This window comes from Bos grunniens, chromosome 7 (assembly GCF_055505025.1).
Source record: "Bos grunniens cultivar Pamir isolate PY7600 chromosome 7, Bosgru_T2T1.0, whole genome shotgun sequence".
NCBI lineage: Eukaryota > Metazoa > Chordata > Mammalia > Artiodactyla > Bovidae > Bos > Bos grunniens.
Genome location: NC_141171.1, coordinates 4,214,141 through 4,233,499, shown reverse-complemented (window position 1 = coordinate 4,233,499; position 19,359 = coordinate 4,214,141). Strand labels below are relative to the sequence as shown.

Below are 19,359 nucleotides of genomic sequence, written 5' to 3'. Positions count from 1 at the left end.
CAAATGCTGATACTAAAACTGTGTGTTTTTTACATTTTTTTGGTCTGATTCAGTGATCTCTACTAAGCAAACCATTTGAGAATTGTCAGAGCCATTTCTCAGCTTGGGGCAGTGCAGAGGGTTTCTTGGAGGAGGGAACATGGAGCTGGGCCTTGAAGGGTAGAAACAATCTAAAAAGGAAGTCAGCTGGGGGTTGCAGGAGGTGGCCCAGGAGGAAGGATCAGTATGGCCTTAGCGTGGAACAAGAATTTCTAGAGACCTCAGGGCAGGGGACAGATTGGGTGGAGGCAGCTGAGGAGCTCGGGAAGGTCAGGGGTCAGGTCTGTTATAAAGATCCCGCTGGGGAGTAGCTGGAGGGGAGGAGCAGATGCAGCTCCCTCTGGCTCCCCCTGGACCCCCAAGTCTGCCCTACGCAGGACAGGTCACAGTGGAAGGAGTTTGGCCATATCCCAAAGTGGGTGGATAAACGCCTTGCCCCCTCCTCCATCTGCTGTAATGAAACTGTTGAGTCAAGAGATCCAGAGATATGCCCATTTAAAGATGGACAATGTAGCGGCCACCCCAGCGAGCCCATAACCCAGCATTCACTCACGGATCCCGACTGCTCCTTGCTGCAAGGAACTGTGACCCAGCCTGAGCCCTCGACCCAACACTCCCAGGAGATGGAGGGTAAATAGCCCAGCCCGCTGCTCCTGGGGTGGAATCACTCTAAGTGCGTACTCTACGCAGGCCCCCACCCAGGGCCCCCAGTGGGCTGTGCACCCACTGCCAGGGGCGTCACCTGCTCGTTGGCGCCCCTACAGGGCTTCTCCCCTTACTACACCCCTTTCCAAGCCTCACAGGAGGCCTCTTCTCAGCGTCCGATTCCTTCCGGAGTAGGTACCCAAACCAAGACAAGGCAAGACTGAGGCCCCTGGAGAGAGATGGGAGGAGCCAGGCGGGGGTGTGGCTCTGAGCAGCGACAGTTTCGTCCACGGAAACCACGTGTGTTTTATTGATGGATACGCACACAGGAAAGGGGAAAAGAACCCCCAACCGTGAATCCGAACTCGGCCTCCCCACTCCACGCCCCCATCGCAGAGACAGTGGTACTGCTGCGTCTTCTCCAAGGATGCAGGGAGGGAGGTTGGGACCCCACGTGCCCTCGCCTGGCCTGACTTGAGGGTCAGAACCGATGCCATTCCCTGGCCGACTACCGGGGCCAGCCATCGGCAGTGGGCAGCCGCCGCAGAGGGGGTCCAGGTCGAAGGGGCTCTGCTAGGGGCCGGGCCAGAAGCAAAGGGTAGGGGAAGGTCTTTGGAAAGTCGCCGGGGCCTCCGGGGGCCGGGGAGAGGCGCTCGGACTTGATGCTGACGGGAGGGGTGGGTGAGGAGGCGCCACGGGCCGGGGGGCCATCCTCGCCCAAGCTGCGGCCCCCACTGCAGGGAGAGAGAGAGAGAGAGAGAGGAGCGGGGTCGTGAGCTCAGCGAGGAAGCCAGAAAGGTGGCATGGCTTGGGCAAAGATTGGGCAGGAGAACCTTGGGAAAGGAGGGGGTGGCGATCCCTCTTGGGGCTTCCAAAATAGCCGCCCATCCCACCAGACCAGTCGGGAGGGGTTGTGTGCAGAACTGAGAGCGGCCACCAGGGGTCAGCCGTGGCTAGGGGCTTTGAGAGACTGGTTTGGGGGGGGTGGGAGGGGGGTGGGGGGGGGCGGCCAACTGTGAACCCGAACTCAGGGAGTGAGGGACCGGGGAGACAGTTGGGGCACTTACCTAGGCTGCGTGGGTGTGGCCGGGGGCCCATCAGCCCTGGAGGGCTGCCAGGGGGCTAGGGTGGGGGGCTGCAGCAAGCCTGGGGGTGGAGGAGGATCCCCCAGGCCATACTCTGCGGGGGCAAGAAGAGAAAACTGAGGCCCTGACCCCAGGGAGCCCCTCCCCAAGCCTGACCCACCCTACCCGCCAGTTTGCAGTTCTGGCAGGCGGGGGAGTGTGGAGACACCCTCCCAAAGCCAGGGCAAGTGCATACCTGGGGGGCCGGCAGGGAGGAAGGGGAAGCTCCCGAGCGGGGGTCCGGGGGCAGCGGTGGAGCAGGGACTCTGCAGGCCACCGTAGAGTCCTCTCTGCGTGGAGACAGGGTAAAGGGGAGCCTGAGACCTGCAGCCAGGCCGCCCTGCCCCCGCAGCCCTTCCACCCCTTCCCCTCACTCACCGAGCTGCTCAGTCCCCCTCGGGTCCCGGCCAGGCCGCCAGGCAGGTCTGGCCTCCGCCCGTCCGTTGCCAGGTACAGGGGCGGTGGTGTCTTGCTGGCGAGATGGCACGGCGAGAAGAGAGGGTGCGCCAGGCCTGGGGAGCAGGGGACCCCCAGAGGAGGCAGGCAGCCACGTCATCTGATGAAGTCTGAGGTCCAAAGTGACGCCCACAGCCAAGCAGGGCCAGAGCCAACATTTCCCCGCTGCACAGCCCCCCAGAACCTCCACCCCCTGCCCAGGGCCTGTGACCCATGCTCACCTGGGGGCCCAGCTTTGGGGGCTGCTGGCCGGAAGGGGGATGGGCGGCTCTGGGCAGGCAGGGCCTCCCCAAGTCCAGTGGGTTCACAGGCCGGTGGGGGCAGCGCCCCGTATACCATGTCCGGGCTGGGCATAGTGGGGGCTGCGGGCTGCGGGCACAGAGGCCAGGATTGGTTGAGGAGCACGGAGATGAGGGCATCACTTCAACCTAGACAATCCCAGTGAGCTCGAGGGCCGGCTTCCACTTCCGGAAGCCCTCACCACTCGCCCCTCTGGCCTAAACGCCACGTGGCTGGGGAGCCTGTGTCTGCCTCCGTCTCTCCTTAAGAGCTAGGCCCAGAGCTGAGACTTCTTACTAAGCAAACGATTGGTCCCGAGGAGGCTTCCCAGGTTTAGACACATTAAAGAAATAAAGAAAGAAGGAACTGTCTGTTGCGCTCTTTTCCATCCTTCAAAGCCCCTACTATAATTCCTACTCCTCCAGGAAGTCTTCCCTGCTCCCCGACTCTAGGAATCCTGGTCTTGAGTCCTCTCGGTCTCAGCCCCAGCTACCTGGGCCTCAGAAGTGGGGGGAGGGCCCCATGAGGTGGGACAGGGAGTCACTTACATAGAGCCGGGGCCGGGGCAAGGCTGGGTCACCCCCATCACCTGCCAGCCTCCGCAGCTTCTCTCCTGGCCCCTCAAGCCCCTCGTCTGGCTCCAGCTCGGGTCCATCAAGGCCCACACCCCTCCGCTTCAGTGTCTGTGGGAAGGGAAGACAGCAGGGTGACCCCCCCCATCCCACCCGGCTCTGTGGGCAGGCAGAGTGCAGGCACAGCTGCTCCAGCTAAATCCCATTAACCAAAAACCCCAGGGAGTCATCTAGTAACTTCCAACTGTATGTGAGAGAGGGACTGTCCTGCCTGGGGACCAGAGAGGCCCAGGTCACACAGCAGGGGCAGAGATCCACCCAGGCCTGCTGGGTTATCCTAACGCTCCTCCTGAGTGTGATTTGGTTTCTGCATTCTGCGCCCAGGCACAGCCTCAGAGCCTGGCATGCAGGAGGTGGTTAATGAGCATCGGCTAGCTGAGCATCTAGAGGCTACTTCACAGGCTCTTCTAAGCTGTCTCCCCCCTGGAGCCAGTGATCTCTGTACTCCTAGACCCCTGCTTCTCCTCTACCAGCTTTTCCCCACTGTCTGTCACCTTGGGGCTCCCCAGACAGTCCTAGCCCAGTGCTCTGTCCACCCAGTGGCTTCAGCTTCCCGTTCCTGGGTAAAGATGCCCAGATCCAAAGTGACAGTGATCTTCGCGCCACACAACTGAGCCTGTGCACTCTACAGCCCATGCTCCACGAGAGAAGCCCGCCTGTGACATCCGAAAAAAAGCCCACGTGCCACGATGAGGGCCCAGTGAAGACCCAGCACAGCCAAAAATCAAAAGAAAAAAAAAAATAAAGGAACAGTGATCTTGCCCATCCTGGGTGGTGCTAGGCAGCTGCCCCTAGAGGGGACTCTCCATTACCCCAGACCTGTTGACTGGCATGCGTGTGTGCATGCGTGCTCAGTCGCTCAATGGTGTTCGATTCTTTGCGATGCTATGGGCTCTAGCCTGCCAGGCTCCTTTATCCATGAATTTTTCCAGGCAAGAATACTGGAGTGGGTTGCCATTTCCTCTCCAGGGGATCCAGCAAAGCCTAACTGCAAAGCTCATCTTTTGTGCAAACCAAGAGCCCCTAGGCTCTGAGTGTGCAGAGCGTGCTGGGCTTCGTGCGGCCGGGGAGGAGGGTCCTGGGGGTACCTCGAGGATGTCGGTGTTGGTGCGGCTCTCGTGGGGCTCGCTGTACTCCGTGTACTTCAGAAGCACCCGGTCCATATCTGTGCTGGCGTACTGGAAGAGGCGGTTGGAGCTGTTGAAGATGATGAGGGCGATCTCGCAGTCGCAGAGCACACTCAGCTCGTAGGCCTTCTTCATCAGCCCGAACTTTCGCTTGGTGAATGTTACCTGGACTCAGTATCCAAAGGCAGGGCAGGAGAAGACAAAAATTCAGGTGAGAGGGGGAGTCGAGGGGCCTATTTTTCCATGAACATGCTTCCTGATTTCATGCCTTTGCATGTGCTCTTTCCAAGTGTACTGCTCCTCACTTCTCAACCTGGCAAACTCCTATTGATGCTTCAAAACCTGGCCAAAATGTCCTCTCCTTAGGGAAGCTCTCCTTGGTCTCCAGGCAGATCCCACACTCCCTCTCTGAGCTCCCCAGTTCTGTACCTGTCTCTGGCCCAGCACTTTGAGTTGGATGTGTTTGTGTTGAGCTCCTGTGACTGGAGCTCCAGTCATCACAGAGAATCAATGAATAAATCATCATGAGAATGAGTAAATGCTGCATCTCAGACTCCTGACACTACATCAAGTCTCCTTATTCCCTTGCAGTTCCCCCAGATGGCCAAGCCTTTGCCCAGGCTGTGTTTCTTCTGCTAGGAAAGCCTTTCCCCAGCCACTGTTCCACCCAGTGAACTCACCTGCCGATTCCTTTGGTCCAGAATGCGTGAGATCTGAATTTTTTTCCTCCCCATGTCCCAGGCTGGGTGGAGTGCCCTTTGTCTGCAAGTGGGGGGTGGGGAGGAGAAGAGAACAGAGCAGGTGGATGGAAAGTGGGGACAGGCACCCCAGCATACCCCTATCTTCCTCCCACCCCTGCCAGGAGACAATGGGGAGAATGAGGTGGGCTGGGTCACCCCCACATCTCACACCATCAACCAGCCCAGGATGCATCAAATGCTCACTGAACACCTCAGACCAATGCCTTATAAGGAAAAGGTTGACCAAGGGGGGAAGATTGAGAGGTACAGGTGCCCCCAACTGAGGCTCTAAAGCAAAACAAGCTGATAGCTGTGGGACCTCAGGGGAGCCTGACCCCTGTCTGTGCATGGATAACAGCGCAGTGCACTGCCCAGCGCTGCTGGAGCATAAAATGAGTCAACCCACACAGGGCACTCAGATCTGCCCTGCAGACAGCAGCTGCCGTGGCTGCACTGCTGTTATGAACACCGGCGGCAGCCTGGAGGCCCTCAACAGGCCAGGCTGGAGGGCCATCCGATGATGGTACCCAGCGGGGCTCAGTGATCCGGAAGTAAGCCTGATCCACACAGCAGACACTTTTCAACTCATTCAGTCCACCCACGACAGCCCTTCCGTGAGCAAAGTTGAGGGCTGTGGTTACCAGAAAACATACATTAAAATATATATAAAACATGTATTTAAAAATTGCATTGCGAGTGGAAAAGACTAGAAGGAAATACTCAAGCTGGGAGTCAGTGCTGGGTGAAAATTTACAGGTGAGTTTTTAAAACTTGAGATGCAACTCACTTAACATGAGATTCGCCATTTTAACATGTGCAATTCCGTGACACTTAGAGCATTCATGATGTTGTGCAACCATCATCTCTACCTGGTTCCAGAAACTTTACCTTCTCTCAAAAGGAGACCCCAGGGGCTTTCCAGGCAGTCCAGTAGTTAAGACTGTGCTTCTACTGCAGGGGGCTGGGTTCAATCCCTGGTCAGGGAACTAAGATCCCACATGCAGTTTGGCAAGACCAAAAAACCAAAACCAAACAAACCAAAAACCCAGAAAACAAGACAAAGAGAAGGGCCAGCCCCATAGCAGCCACTCCCCGCTCCCCCTTCCTCAGCCCCCAGCAACCACTGATCTATGGATTTGGCCTGTTCTGGACATTTCTTATAAGTGGAATCATACAATGTGTGGCCTTTTCATCTTTTCCTTTTTCATTTTTATCTTTTGAATTTTCTAACTGTTCTCCCTCAGTGATTAAAGATTTCTATTTTTAAAAATGTGTGTTGGTTGGGGGTCGGGGGGCACTTCCTCAGTGGCTCAGTGGTTAAGACTCTGCTCCCCCAACTCAGGGGGCTTGGGTTGGATCCCTGGTCAGGGAACTAAGATCCCACATGCTGTATGGCACAGCCGAAAAAAACAGAAATTAAAAATGGGGGGAAGCCTAATAGAGACCCCATCCCTGACCTTCTTTCCAGTGGGAGGAGGGGGAATCCCCTGGGAAGACCTTCACTCAGAGACTTCAGACTGGGAAGAGGGGTGGGCTCATGCAAACTAGAGAGGAAGCCTGGACCCTCCTCATGGGGGTCTGGGATCTCCCTGGTGAGGGCCCCAGGTGAGAATGGGCAGCTCAGCGAGGGCAACGAGTAACCAAGACATGGCCCAGCTCTTTCCCAGCAGCCCCCAGGAAGGGCTCCTGGAATCAAGGAATCATATCGTCTGTCGTGCAGCACCCACCCCACTGTACAGAGAGCCATCCCATGGCCCCCGAGACCCCTCTGCCAACCCCATGACCACACTCCACCCCCCAGCCCTCTTGTGTCAGAGGGGACTGAGGCCGCACCACAGGCCTTCCCCAGGATGAAGTGGGGCCCGTGCTCAGGTCCCAGCCAGCCTCAGAGCAGAAGAGAGGTCTTCAGTAAGGGCAGCCTCTCCCTCAGCTTCAGTTTGCTGTTCTGTGAATGGGGTGGGTACGAAAGGCAGAGTAGCTCGCACAAAGCCTGAGAATGAGGTCTTGGGAAGTGTAGGGAAATGCAGGTCTATCTCTGGGAGAAACATACCCCAGCCCGAGGGGTCTGGGGGGGCTCCCCATCTTCCCAAAGATCCATAGCTGGAAATGTGAGTCACCCCAGCCTGTCATATGCATCCCACTAGGTCACCCCAGGCACACCCTCCACCTTCCCTGGTCTGGGTCTCTGAGTAGTCATAACTATGTAGAGTCCAGGCCAAAACGAGCCCCCACCGTGGCCCCCCAGCTCCAGCCTGACTTGCTAAATTTAACCTTTGGGGCTAATTTTAATCCCTGTCCGGAATCGGGCTAGTTCCCACGGCTGGGATGCATTATCCCCGCCCTGACGGGCCCCTGGGGACAGGAGGAGGGCATTGGCCCGGAGGTCTTGGTGCCAAGATGATTCCGGAAATGCCCCCCACGCCTGGAATCCCATGGGAACGTGGGGCTTGGACATGAGTCTCGGGGTCTGGAAGATCCAACTTTGGCCCCTTCTCCGTCTGTCCCCATTTTAGACAAGGACCTCCTGGCCAGGGCAGGGTTCATATAACAGGGGCGCCCCTGAGAGTCAGAAGGTCAGGAGGGGGGCTCTGAACTGAGACTCATGAGCTGAGACAGGAAGTGAGTTTTAGGCAGAAGGAATGGCAGGTGCAAAGTCCCTAAGGAAGAAGGAGATGCATCAAGAAGGCTAGAGTGAGGAAAGAGGGGAAAGTGCAGAGGAAGGGCCACTCTGGGTCCTCTGAGCTGCAGCGAGGCCTCTGGGTTTTGCTCTAAGAGCAATGGAGAGCCATGATGGATGGGGGTTCGTCAAGAAGGGACAGGACTTTAAAAACTTGAACATGGGGACCTTCCTGGTAGTCCAGTGGTTAAGACTCTGCATTCCTAATTCAGGGGACCAGGTCTGATCCCTGGTCGAGAAACTAGATCCCATATGCCTCAACTGAGATCCAGGGTGTTGCACCTAAAACCTGATATAGCCCCAAATTAAAAACAAACAAACAAACAAACTGGTCCAGTCAGAAAAAAAGCCACAAAAACTTGGTCCTAGCTGTCATGGGGAGCAAGACTGTTGGAGGCAGAGGTAAAGAGAACAGGAAGCTGCAGAGAGGCCAGAGCTGTGTCCATCTGGGCCGAGACCGGGGGTTAGGCCCCCTCTGTGCTCTGCCTGCGTCCTGCACTTTAAGTCACTGTGCTCTAGGGCTCTTTGGTTCCTCAAGAGGCCACCAGGTCCCCTGACATCTCTGGAGGCAGGCCTGACAGGTGCAGATGGAGTCCTGCAGGGGTTTGCGTCTTCTGACCCTTGATGACTTTGGAACCCCCAGTCTTCACCTAGGAACCAAAGTCACCCCCTGCTCTGGTCCTGGAGGGATCTACCCAGCACATAGCTCTGATCATGCCCCTTCCTAATTACACACTCCTCACGGTTCCCCACTGCCCTCAGGAGGAAGGAAGCTCCAGTCCTCAGTCTGGCATTCAAGGTCCTGCCCTAATCAGCTCCTGCCCACTGTTCTCTACCTTCCACAAAATGTCTGTTTGAAATCCCCTTTTTGCCTCTTCTGCACCTGGCCAACTCCTATTCACACTTCAAACACCCAGCTCAAGAAATCCATTCCTTCAGGAAGCCCTCCCTGCCCTCTCACTCTGGTCTCCCACAGCCTCCATCCTTCCCCTCTAGTTCTGACACTGTGGGCTGTCTGACGGGGGGGTCGTATATCTGCCTCTCTCCTTCTCCCCCAGCCCGGAAGACCCTCAGGACCAGACACAGGGGTGACTGGGAAGATATGGAGTGGGTCAAGAGGGACACGTCTGAACTCCCCTCAGCTTCCCTCAACAACTTCCTCTCAGACTCCCCCAGCTGACTCCCTACCCAGAAATACACGCGCATGCAAATCCAACCGCTCAGCGTTGACCTGCCTCAGGCCCAGGTGTGAAGGGCCAGCCAAGGAATGCAGAGGCGGGAGGCCCAGGGTGTGCGTATATATTTGTACTCACATGCAAATCCCCACCCTGAGCCGCAGACAGACCTGGCGGCCAGTTCTCCAGATGTTGGCGTGATGGTGATCGGAACTGCCGGGGGGAGGTGGCGGTGCGTGCTGAATGTGCAGGGCACGAGGGGGGAGGCTGAGGTTAGGAGAGGCTGAGGTTGGGAGAGGCTGAGGTTGGGAGAGGCTGAGGTTGGGGAAGGCCTCTTCTGCGGACAAGCCCCCAACCCCCCAACCAAGGTCCAGCTAGAAAGCCTAGAGCTTGTTGCATCTGCCCAGCAGAGTGGCAGAGGTGAACCCATAGACCCAGGAAAGGGAAGAAGAGCCAGGAAAAATCCAAGAGGGCACCTCAACGGAGAAAGCTTGCAGCTGGGCCTCAGTGGGAGGGCTGGATGGGGGCCTGAGCACACGGGCAGGGGAGTGGGCATTTGAAGTCAAGAGTCCAGTACCTCCCCACCCCTATCTTTGTACCCCAGTTACCAAGTGTAAACTACGTGCCAACCATTGCGATCAACTGACCTCAAAAGAAATAGAAAGCTTAAGTAGACCAATGACCATGGAAAATTAAAAAAGTGTCTCGAGACATACCATCAAAAGGCTAACAGGCCCCTACGGTTTTATAGCTGTTTTATCAAACCTTAGAGGACAGGAAAGTGAAATGTTCTTTAAACTAACTCAGACCTTTAAAAACAGGGGCACTCCAAGTCATTTTAATGAAACTCTGATAGGTCAGAACCTAAGTCTAAAAAGAGAGAAGTATTGACCACAAAAGGGGCCATGTTAGTAGCCAGGGATTCAAGGAAGACCTCTCTGAAGAGGTGATGTTTGAACTGAGACCAGAGGCACAAGAAAGACACAGGCAGTGAAGGGAAGAGTCAGTGAGAGGATCTGGTGGGAGGGTGTTCCTGGCAGGGGAGCTGCAACGCCAAAAGCTCAGAGTGCTCATGAGTTTGACATTTTGCAAACAGCAAAGAAATCTGAACGGCTGGACAACGTGAACAAGGGCGAGAGGGGAGGGGGATGGTGGTGGTGGGAGTGGGGTTGGATCATGTAGGTCCACAGTGAAGAGTGTGGGTTTTACTCAGAGGGCATCAGGGAGCGATAGAGAATTTGGGGGCAAAGGAGTACCTAGATATGATTTTGACAGTTTAAAATCCCCCCATATTTTCTTGCATTGCTGGTGGGAGGGGAAAGAAGAAGAGGCACTCTGAAAAACTGCCTGGAATCTACTAAAGCTGAGCAAGCAGCTACCCTCCAACCCGGTGATCCTTCCCCTTCCCTTGTATTTACCGAAGACAAAAGGGCCCAAGTAAGAAATTACACAAACAAGGACATTCTCAGCAACTTCGTTCATCATAGCCCCAGACTGGAAATGATTCAAATGCCCTCAATGGGAGAACTGACAACTACTTTCTCGTACATTCTATGATGGGCTACTATACAGCACAGAAAAAGGATGCGTCTCAGCTCCACGCAACCGTACAGGTGAACCTCCCAGATCATGGGCTGATTCAACAATAATTGGGCTCTGCAGAGGGGACACGCCACGTGATTCCATTGATACGAAGTTCCAGAACAGGCAAAAGTCACCTCCAGTGATGGATATGAGCACAGTGGCCACGCTAAGCAGGCACTGTGACAAGATAGTGCAAGTCAGGGGGCTGGAGCTCTGTTCCCTGGACCAGCTTTACTCAGTTGGTGCAAGTTTTTTAGTCCTACTCCACTGATTTTTGCATTTCCCTCTACCTGACTTAACCAAAAGGATTTTTTAAAAAGTACCACCCCCCCAGCCCCTACTCAGGTTGCTGTGACGACAGCATCTGTCTGGGCAGGAGTGAGATGACAGGGAGAAGCAGGGGCAGACGTCCAGGCAGGAGACGTGGGGCCTGAACTGAGACCGGGGCTGCAGGAAGGCAGAGAGGATGGGCTGTTTGGCAACCGAGGGGACAGGATATGCTGGTGGCATATGCCTGGGGTTGGAGGGAGCCTGGGGTCTCAGGCCTGAGCGCTATTTGTGGGGGGAAACTGAGGGTGTGTGCGGTGCGTGCATGCATGCTAACTCATGTTCAACTCTGTGCGACCCCATGGCCTATATGGCCTGCCAGGCTCCTCTGTCCATGGAATTCACCAGGCAAGAACACTGGAGTGGGTTGCCATTCCCTTCTCCAGGGGATCTTCCCAACCCAGGGATCAAAATCAAGCCTCCTGAATTGCAGGCAGTTTCTTTACCGCTGAGCCACTGGGGAAGCCCCACACTGGGGTCACACAGGAGGATCTCATAAGCACCCGGAGCATGACTAAGTCTCTACTGTGACACCTGTGGTCACTAAAGTCCATCAACAAGCACCCCTGAAGTCCTCTAGGCCATGACTGTCACCTCCCTCTAAGAGGCCTCTCAGCGCCCTGGTGATGGAGAGGGAGGTCTGGAAAGAATCCCACCCTCCCACTCACCCTTCACTGTGGGCCTCTTCCTGTGGAAGGACTCAGTTTTCTCATCTATAAATGGGAGTGAGAATCCATCTGCCACCAGCTGAGGAGGAGGGGGCAGTGGTGGGGTCTTTTGACCTTGTCTCTGGACTCCCAGAAGCCAGAAGGCAGAGGAGTTTTGGAGCTGGGGTTGCTGAGTCAGCATGCCATCTCGTGAGGCCACGGGGATCCTTTCTGTGGCAAGCTGGGTGGCATCAGGCCCCTACCTGCCCCCCCTCCATAAAGCGGGTCATGGAATCCTGATCTCAAAGGCTCTGCAGCGAGGGTCTGAGATAAAAGACCAGGAACCATCGAGTTCCCCTTCTCGGCCCTCAGTGGGGCTTTAATGGAGGGGCCAGCAGCAGAGTTAGGCTGCCCGACCCTTGAGCCCAGAGGCCACAGTGTGGCAGGGGACCCAGGCCAGGAAGGAGGGGAGGAAAGGAGAAGTGAGAGGCAGGTGGGTGGCGGGGGGAGGTGAGGGCCCAGGGGACGCGGCGAAGCGGGGAGGGGTCGCTGCGCCTGGGCCCGGCAGCAAATCAGGCCAGCAGCCCGGCCTCACGCAACCGAGGCGGTGGTTTCATCACCTGTTCCCCAAGCACCTCGTTACGGGCAACAGGAAGAGCCCCTTGGAAAGTCGGGACCCCCCCTCCCCTCTCTTGAGGGCTCCGGAGGCTCTGACCCCAGCTGCTGGAGACCCTCCCCCACCCCAGCCGGGGCCCTGGGCCGCCTCCTCCCCTGGGAGCCTGGGGAGATAGAGGCCCAGGTTGGGGGGGGCACTGTGGGTGACCTAGGGGCTGGCTAGCCCACAGTGGCCCCTCTCCTGCCCTTGGGAGAAGGCGGGCTCTGGCAGTGACTCCTGTGTGGCCAAGCTTCTCCAGGCCAGTTTCCTACCCCAGAAGATGGGGAGAGCCAGGGACACCTCCCTGAGATGGGGGGCTCTCTGAAGTAGGTGTGGTTGAGTTGCTGTATCCCTCTTTCTCTATGCAGGCAGAAGAACTCCTTAGGGTCTTCTCCCCTCAGCCCAGGGGTGCCCAGGTCAGACTGAGGGCACCAGGTGGACCCAGGAAGGGTGCTGGGGACAGGCGGCTCAGGGAGAAAGCCCTTCCTCACATGTACAGATGGGGGGTTTGGGAGATTCCCCTCGTAGGGAGACTCCCCCCAAACACATGAACCATCCTGAACACATGCAGTCCACAGGTCTTGTAGACCCCTTCCAAACCCACATGGCTCACCAAACACGCGTATCCCGAGACCACACACAGATGCCCGATTACACACAGACCTCTCACACACACACGGACTCCCCGACACATAACCCCCCGAATGCACACAAACCCTCATTATATGTAGACACCTGCAAGCACACCGTGACCCCAACATGTAACCTTTCTAGACACACATAGAGCTTCCCCAAACACAAGGAGACTCCCCAGATCCATGCTGGCCCCCCATTACAAGCAGGCAGCTGGACACCGGTCGGGGCTCTATCTCTGCAGTGGTATCGCCCACCCTCTGACTTCCTGAGGCAGGTTGGGAGCACTCCCCAGGGGAGAGATGCAGGCTAGGGGGTGGGGGTTCTGAGGGTGGGGTGAGGGGCCAGGAGGGCCTCAGGGATCATATGTATGGAAGCCGCATGGGGACAACAGGCTACATCAGTACAGGTGGCAGAGCACTGTGGGCATCTTCGGGTAGTTACGGGGCCTGCCGGAGGGGAGGGGGCAGCTGTTGAGGGTGGGATGCGTTACCCACGTGTGGCTCTGAATCCCAGAAACCCAGAAGGTTCCAGGTGGAGAAGGCCCTTTGTGGGGGGAGGTCCCTTTGTCTATCCGCCCCTCTGACAATCATGGGGAAACTGAGGCCGAGTTGGGAACCCTCAAACCGCCCCCTCCACAGACCCCTCTGCAGGCCTGCTTCCGGGAGGGCCCAGCGTGGCTGTGTGCTGAGGGGTCTGCGGGCCTGGCTGTGGCTGGGGGCTTGGCCAGACCGGGGTTCCTGCCCTGGCTCCACTGCACAGTCGCTGCTTGACGTGCTCCGAGCCTGTTTCCCCATCTATGCAGCGGGCCCTGGCGCCCGCTCACCTGTGCCCCCACTTTAGGAGGGCCTCATCTAACAGCAGACTCGCTCACCGTCTGCCCCATTCCTGGCACCTGAGACACCAGCCCCAGACAGACCTGCCTCTCCTCCATCACCAGGTCTTCGCCCTGCCGTGCCCTCTGTCCCGGACGCCCTTCTCAGACTCACCCAGATTCGAAAAGCTGCTACGTGTCCTTCAGGGCTGGGCAGAAACCTGTCTAGGAGTGCTAATCTCCCCAGAGCAGACTTCTCTTTCCCTGAGTAGCTTAGTCCTACCGGGTATGTTCGGTGCTTCTTGGTTAGTTTCTCTGATGATCGTGTGTGTGTCAGTCGCTCAGTCATGTCCGACTCTTTGTGACCCCATGGACTGCAGCCCACCAGGCTCTTCTGTCCGTGGAATTCTCCAGGCAGGAATACTGGAGTGGGTAGCCATGCCCTTCTCCAGGGGATCTTCCTGACGCAGCGATCGAGCCCGGGTCTCCTGCACTGCAGGCAGACTCTTTACCATCTGAGCCCAGGGAAGCCTCTCTGATGGTCATACTGCGGCCCTGAGAGGTCCATTCCGTGAGGGCAGAGATGGGGCCTTCCCAGTGCCCAGCACAGAGTAGGTCTGCATCACCCTTCCTTGAACGAGCCAACCAACAACTGCTTCACAAATGGAAGAGACATCGGCAATGGGTTCCGTTTTCTTTTAAAGACCTCGTGGCTCACAAAACAAACTCGAGGCCCCATCTGGCGCACAGGCTGCCAGTGTGAGAGGCCCCCCAACATCCTCACGCTGAACAGCCCCCAGCACAACGGCCCGCTGCACGGAGCTCATGCCTCTCTCAGTCCCAGGTCCCTGTGCCCACCTCAGAAGGAAACTACATCCTGAAGTCACGAGGGCCTGGCTGCCCTGTCCACTGCAGGTCCTGCCAGGAAGGCTGGTTTTTGTCACAGCCACTGCAAAATCGACTCATTGCCCCACTCGTCTCCCGTGGGGCTTAGGACTTATACCCCTGGGGCTGGGAGAGACCGTACATTCAACACCCAACCCTGCTATCTCAGGCCTTGCCCGGTCCAAGGCCCCCAACCATGTCCCCTAAGCTGCAATGGCAGCTACAGGAATGGCCCAAGGTTTCTCTCTCTTTGTTCCAGAGAAAGATGTCCCCATAGGGCCCCAGAAATTCATCCCCAGAGGCCTGGGCCTCCCTGCTTGGGAAATTAACACATCTGTCAGAGCTGGGCAGAAGGGACTTAGCCCACAGCCCAGCAGAGCAGAGATACAGCCAGTGGGGAGCCCACTGGGGCCCCTGGGGCGTCCCTGGTCCCCACTTTCTTCCCCCAGAAATGTCTATGGTTCACCAAGGTGTCGGGGATACAAGGGCAGGGAGGAGCCAGACCCAGCCTGACCTTCTGCATTGCCCAGTCTGGTGAGAGAGACGACAGACACATCACGGTGTCAGGGACAGAATAACGATGGAATTCTACAGGGGGAGGCAGAGGGGGAGGTGGTGCAGAGCAAGTTGTTTTGAACAGAGGGGCCAGAAAAGGCCTTCTGGAAAGGGAACCACAAGGAGGAGAGTACACCAACCCTGCAAGGATGTGGAGAATGGCAGGTGCAAAGGCCCAGAGGTGGGCATGTGCTAGGTGGGTTCCAGGTATGGTGGATGTTGGCATTGCTGAGAATGGGTGAGCAACGGGCAGCCAGAAGCAGAGGGGAGCAGGGAGGCCACAGGGGACTCGGGAATCAGGGTGAGAGAGGGGACTGCAGAGCAACTGAGTCCTGGAGGGTGCATGAGTTGGGGCGGGGGGGCAGAGGCCGCAGTATGATTCTGGATTTGCAGCAGCCCCCGCGGTTGCTGTGAGGAGGAGCCCTTTAGGTGCAGGGCAGCGTCCAGCAGGAGATGAGGCTCTGGTTGTGGAAACGGGACAGAGGCAGGCCTGTGTCGCAGCAGTGACTTGTTGCGACAGCTGGCCTGCACTGTTCCCTTCTGCAGACCCCAGCTCAACCAGACCCCCAGCTCAACCTCTAGTGAGCACGAACCTGGAGGGGGTCAGACAGGGAAGCTGACAGGCCTGAGGCCTGCTCGGCCCCTGGTGCAGGGTGGGGTGAGATGGGCCTGGATGGGGCTCACAGCACTCCACTCGGTCATGGTTCGGATGGCACCTCCTGTTTCTGGGTGCCTGCTGTCTGCCCGGGGCCCACACTCCACCTCATTTACACACAGGACCAGCCTGACTCAGATAGCCCAGTGAAGCGGAGGTGGCTGCCCTGTTTTACACAGCAGGAAGTGGGCTCCTTCCCAGGGCCACACAGTGGGACCCCAGATCCTCATTCGAGTGTGGGTTTGTATCCCATAGCTGTCCAGCTGCACCCCAAACCCAGCCCCCCTCAGCCGCCCGACCCAGTCCGAGAAGTGCGCCTGGGTACTAGTGGGGTCTGAGACACTCCTTTCTGGACTACCTGGGGCCAACGGGCAGTCTCACAAGGTCCCCAAGTTGCAGGCACAGGGAAGCCCTTTGGGCGTGCTGAGAAATGGGATCCAATCCTTGTGTTCACCTGACTTGGATTCATGAGCCTGGGCTGGGGTGACCTCTCCTACCCCAAATGGGATCCCAGGCGTGTGATAAATCCTCTCCAAAAAAATGACATCTGTCTGCAAGTGCCTATGTGCCTCAAATCTTCCAGAAGGTCAAATCCCCAACATGTCTACACTCATTGCATCTGAGTTGGGGTGACAAATGACCTTAATTCCCTCTCTCCTCTAATTTGCATTTTCCAGATGTCTGCCTGGTTGGGTAATGATTTAATGAAATCAATCATTACTTGGAGATGGGGAGTAAGACGAGCTCAGACGTCTCAGGTCACAAGGGCATCCAGAGAGCTCAGAAAAGGGCAGTGATCTGTCTGAGGTCACACAGAGAGGGACAAGAGGAAGCTGGGGCCAGCCTGTCACTTCGGGCTTTGTTCTCCTAGGGTCCGAGGGGCAGCCTGGAGCCCATCCTTTCTCTGAGGGGCCTGGGTGTTTCCACCTGGCCTCAGTGTTCGCTCCTGCAGTGGCAGCTTCAGACTAGTGAGTTTCCAGCTGTCACAGGTGAGACCCCAGGACCCTCAATGTCCCCAGATTCCATTCACTGGAAGCCAAGATTCACTTCTGGACTTAGGTGAAGGAAGGCAGGTATGGGGACAGGAGGGAGGAAGGCTTTATCCCAAAGCTCCGTTGACTTTTGGACTCAAACCCCACACACTTGTCTTTCTAAGTCTAAATACTTTTTTGAACCCCATTTCCTTTACCCCAAGAGTCTGCAAGTGCTCAACCCTGGACGCCAAAGGTCCAGAGGTCCTGACCTTCCCCTGTGAGGGTTCTCAGCCAGGTCAGTCAAAAGGCCTCATCTGTGTCTGACCTCTCAGGTCTGCAGCTTGGGCACAGGGAATAGCCTGGGACTCCAGCTGGTGACGTCCATTGCCCAGGACCCTGAGAGACACAGAGGGCGGGGACCATGACCAGGAAAGTAACTCGGCCACCAGTTTGTCATAAGCTGACAACCTCGGGCGGCTGTGACTACTGTTCCTCCGATGAGACACTGGGGCGTGGGGAGGAAGTGGTCCAGGCACTTGTGGCCCCTGCTCAGGGCTCTGTGCCCACAGTCCTGCCCGCAGCCACAGAGGCACCCCGTGGGCCCAGCCGAGACCCCACAGGGCGGGGGAGGGTCACGGCGGTCACAGGCACACGTGGAAGCCATGCCACATGAAGGTGCGGGGCCGTGACACACGAAGGCACACTCACAGCAGGAAAGCAGGGGACTGTGGTTGTGCACGGGGGCCTCCAGGATGCACAAAGGGGTGTGCCCCAGGAAAAGAAACCACTGGAGCTCACAGACGCACACCAGAGTCTCATGGCACCACGACTTTAGACACACAACTCCCCAGCTGACATCAAAACCTTCAGTCACATGCCCTTTGGCCATACAACCTTTCAGCGATGACACACACTCCCTCAGACACAACTCCTGGACATGCAAACCCTGGGACACTCACCCACTTGGACACACAAACGTCTCAGGAACACAACAACCCTTGAAAAGCCCCTCGAACACAGCCCTCAGATTCACACCCCTTGAACATATACACTTTGGACACACAAATCCTGGACGCATAGCCTCTCAAACTCACAATCCTAGGGCTGCAAACCTCTTAGACACAGCTCTCCCGCGTACAGCAGCACCCTCGGACCTTAAAACTCATCCCAGCCCACAGATGCCATTCAAAGGACGCTGTACAGACCTCGGCCCGACGCGAGACGCACCTGCTCCACCTGGACCCTCCTGTACTGACCGGGCGCCAGCGGCTCAGAAGTCGGACCGAGCGCCGGGCGGCCACAGGTGCCTTCTGAGCTGGCGGCCCCGCCCCCCCCGGAGCTGATTGGGCGCGACGCAAATTTGCATAGAGGGCGAGCCCGAGGGCTGCGGTGGGCGGGCACTTGGGCGTGGCCGGGTCCCGGGAGTTCCGGGACCGGGAATCCGAAGCTGGAAGACAGTGAGGTGGGGAAATAGTATAATGAGGGATGGGGACCGGAAGGGGCTGGATCAGACTTGCCAGGCATCCCCCGCTGTCAGTGGGCGACCCTAACCTTACCATTGAGCCTGACCCTAATTCGGACCCTGTCTGTAACCCCTGCTATCTCCTACCCTGGACTTACTCCAACCTAAGTGAAATGTAACTCCGATCGGGACCCTGAGGCCCCAGACCTAGAGACCTTCTCGCAGCCAACCCTGACCCTTGCCCTCACCCAGATTCAGGGACTGCAGAAGAGGCTTCTGGGATCGCTCGTGGCCTCACCCAGCTGCGTCCCTTCTGCAGCGGCATGTGTGACCCACATGCTTCGACAGGAGGATAACAGAGCCCTCGGTAACTGGGCACCCTCCTCCTGAAGTGGTCACCTTCTGGGACTGGACCCCTCTCTGAGATCCCAGCACCACCCGCGACAGGTCCCAAACCCAGAGGGGGATCAGAGCAAGATTAGGGAGTGAATCAAGGTGGAAAGGATTCCAGGATGAATATGACCTTTGACTGGGTGATCCTGGAGAAGCCCCCAGTTTGGAGAGCTTCCCCTAAAGAAGGGCATTTGTAATGGGCCTTGAAGCATGAGTAAGAGTTTGTCACTGGTGAGTTTTTCCAAGAGGAATTGCAAGGGGGTAGAGAAAGTGCAGAACATTCTTTGGTGGGGAAAGATGAAGCCTGAGCAGTGAGTGGAAGTAGATTGGGCTGGGGGCCCTTTAAAGAAGGGCGTGGAGATAGGAGGAGGGGGCCCATTTGGGGCAGACGAAAGAGGAGAGTAGGTGAGTTGCAATGGCTGTCTGTCATTCTTCTCAGAACACAACAGATGATCAGACCTTTGGACTCAGGAGGGAACATGTGGCGATATAGTTTGTGAGGGACACTGAGGGAGGGAACAGAGGTCCTGGAAGGCTTGTGTTTCTCCCCACACAGCAGTTTCCCAATCTGCGACATGGGCAGTTTGCACCCCTAGCCGGCAAACAGATTTTTCTTTGGGGGAAAAAAAAAACTAGGGTTGGTGGGGATCAGGTTTCCTGCCTCTCCCACCCCAACCTTGCTGCCCTTCAGTGCCCAACACCAGATGTTCGGGTGACCCAGACCAGGCTGGGGGCTTCTGCCTAGGCTCCAAGGCACAGAATGAGTCCTGCAGAGTGTGGAGGTGGCTAGGGAGCCCTGGGCCCCTCGAGGGCCGCTCTGTTTACCCGAGACCGCCTGCTTGCCTCTGATGCAACAGGCAGGCTCTGGTTACGTGAGGGCA

General features: G+C 57.1%; 1 protein-coding gene across 4 annotated transcripts; it reads right to left on the bottom strand.

The window, feature by feature from the left end:
- Positions 1-970: 970 nt before the first annotated feature.
- Positions 971-19,104, bottom strand: MEF2B (myocyte enhancer factor 2B). Of its 4 annotated transcripts, none has more exons than XM_086408177.1 (9): positions 17,829-19,104; positions 4,983-5,064; positions 4,264-4,472; positions 3,092-3,226; positions 2,486-2,633; positions 2,187-2,320; positions 2,005-2,098; positions 1,752-1,863; positions 971-1,418 (listed from the first exon to the last, which is right to left on the bottom strand). In XM_086408177.1, the coding sequence occupies exons 1-9, from the start codon at positions 18,180-18,182 to the stop codon at positions 1,193-1,195; spliced, it is 1,494 nt and encodes a 497-aa protein (XP_086264303.1). In that variant the 5' UTR covers positions 18,183-19,104; the 3' UTR covers positions 971-1,192. The 4 variants fall into 4 exon arrangements, with proteins under 4 accessions (XP_086264303.1, XP_086264306.1, XP_086264304.1 ...); XM_086408180.1 differs by having other exon boundaries at positions 17,851-19,104; XM_086408178.1 differs by having other exon boundaries at positions 4,264-4,467; positions 17,851-19,104.
- Between the last annotated feature and the right edge of the window lie 255 nt (positions 19,105-19,359).

Bases quoted from the DNA above. Each gene is read 5' to 3' on its own strand.
- MEF2B (XM_086408177.1), bottom strand. From the start codon at position 18,182: ATGGTAAGGTTAGGGTCGCCCACTGACAGCGGGGGATGCCTGGCAAGT. The intron at 4,473-4,982 runs GTGAGTTCACTG...TTGGATACTGAG, and splicing joins TGGACCAAAGGAATCGGCAG to TCCAGGTAACATTCACCAAG. The intron at 1,864-2,004 runs GTATGCACTTGC...TTGCCCCCGCAG, and splicing joins CCTCCCTGCCGGCCCCCCAG to AGTATGGCCTGGGGGATCCT.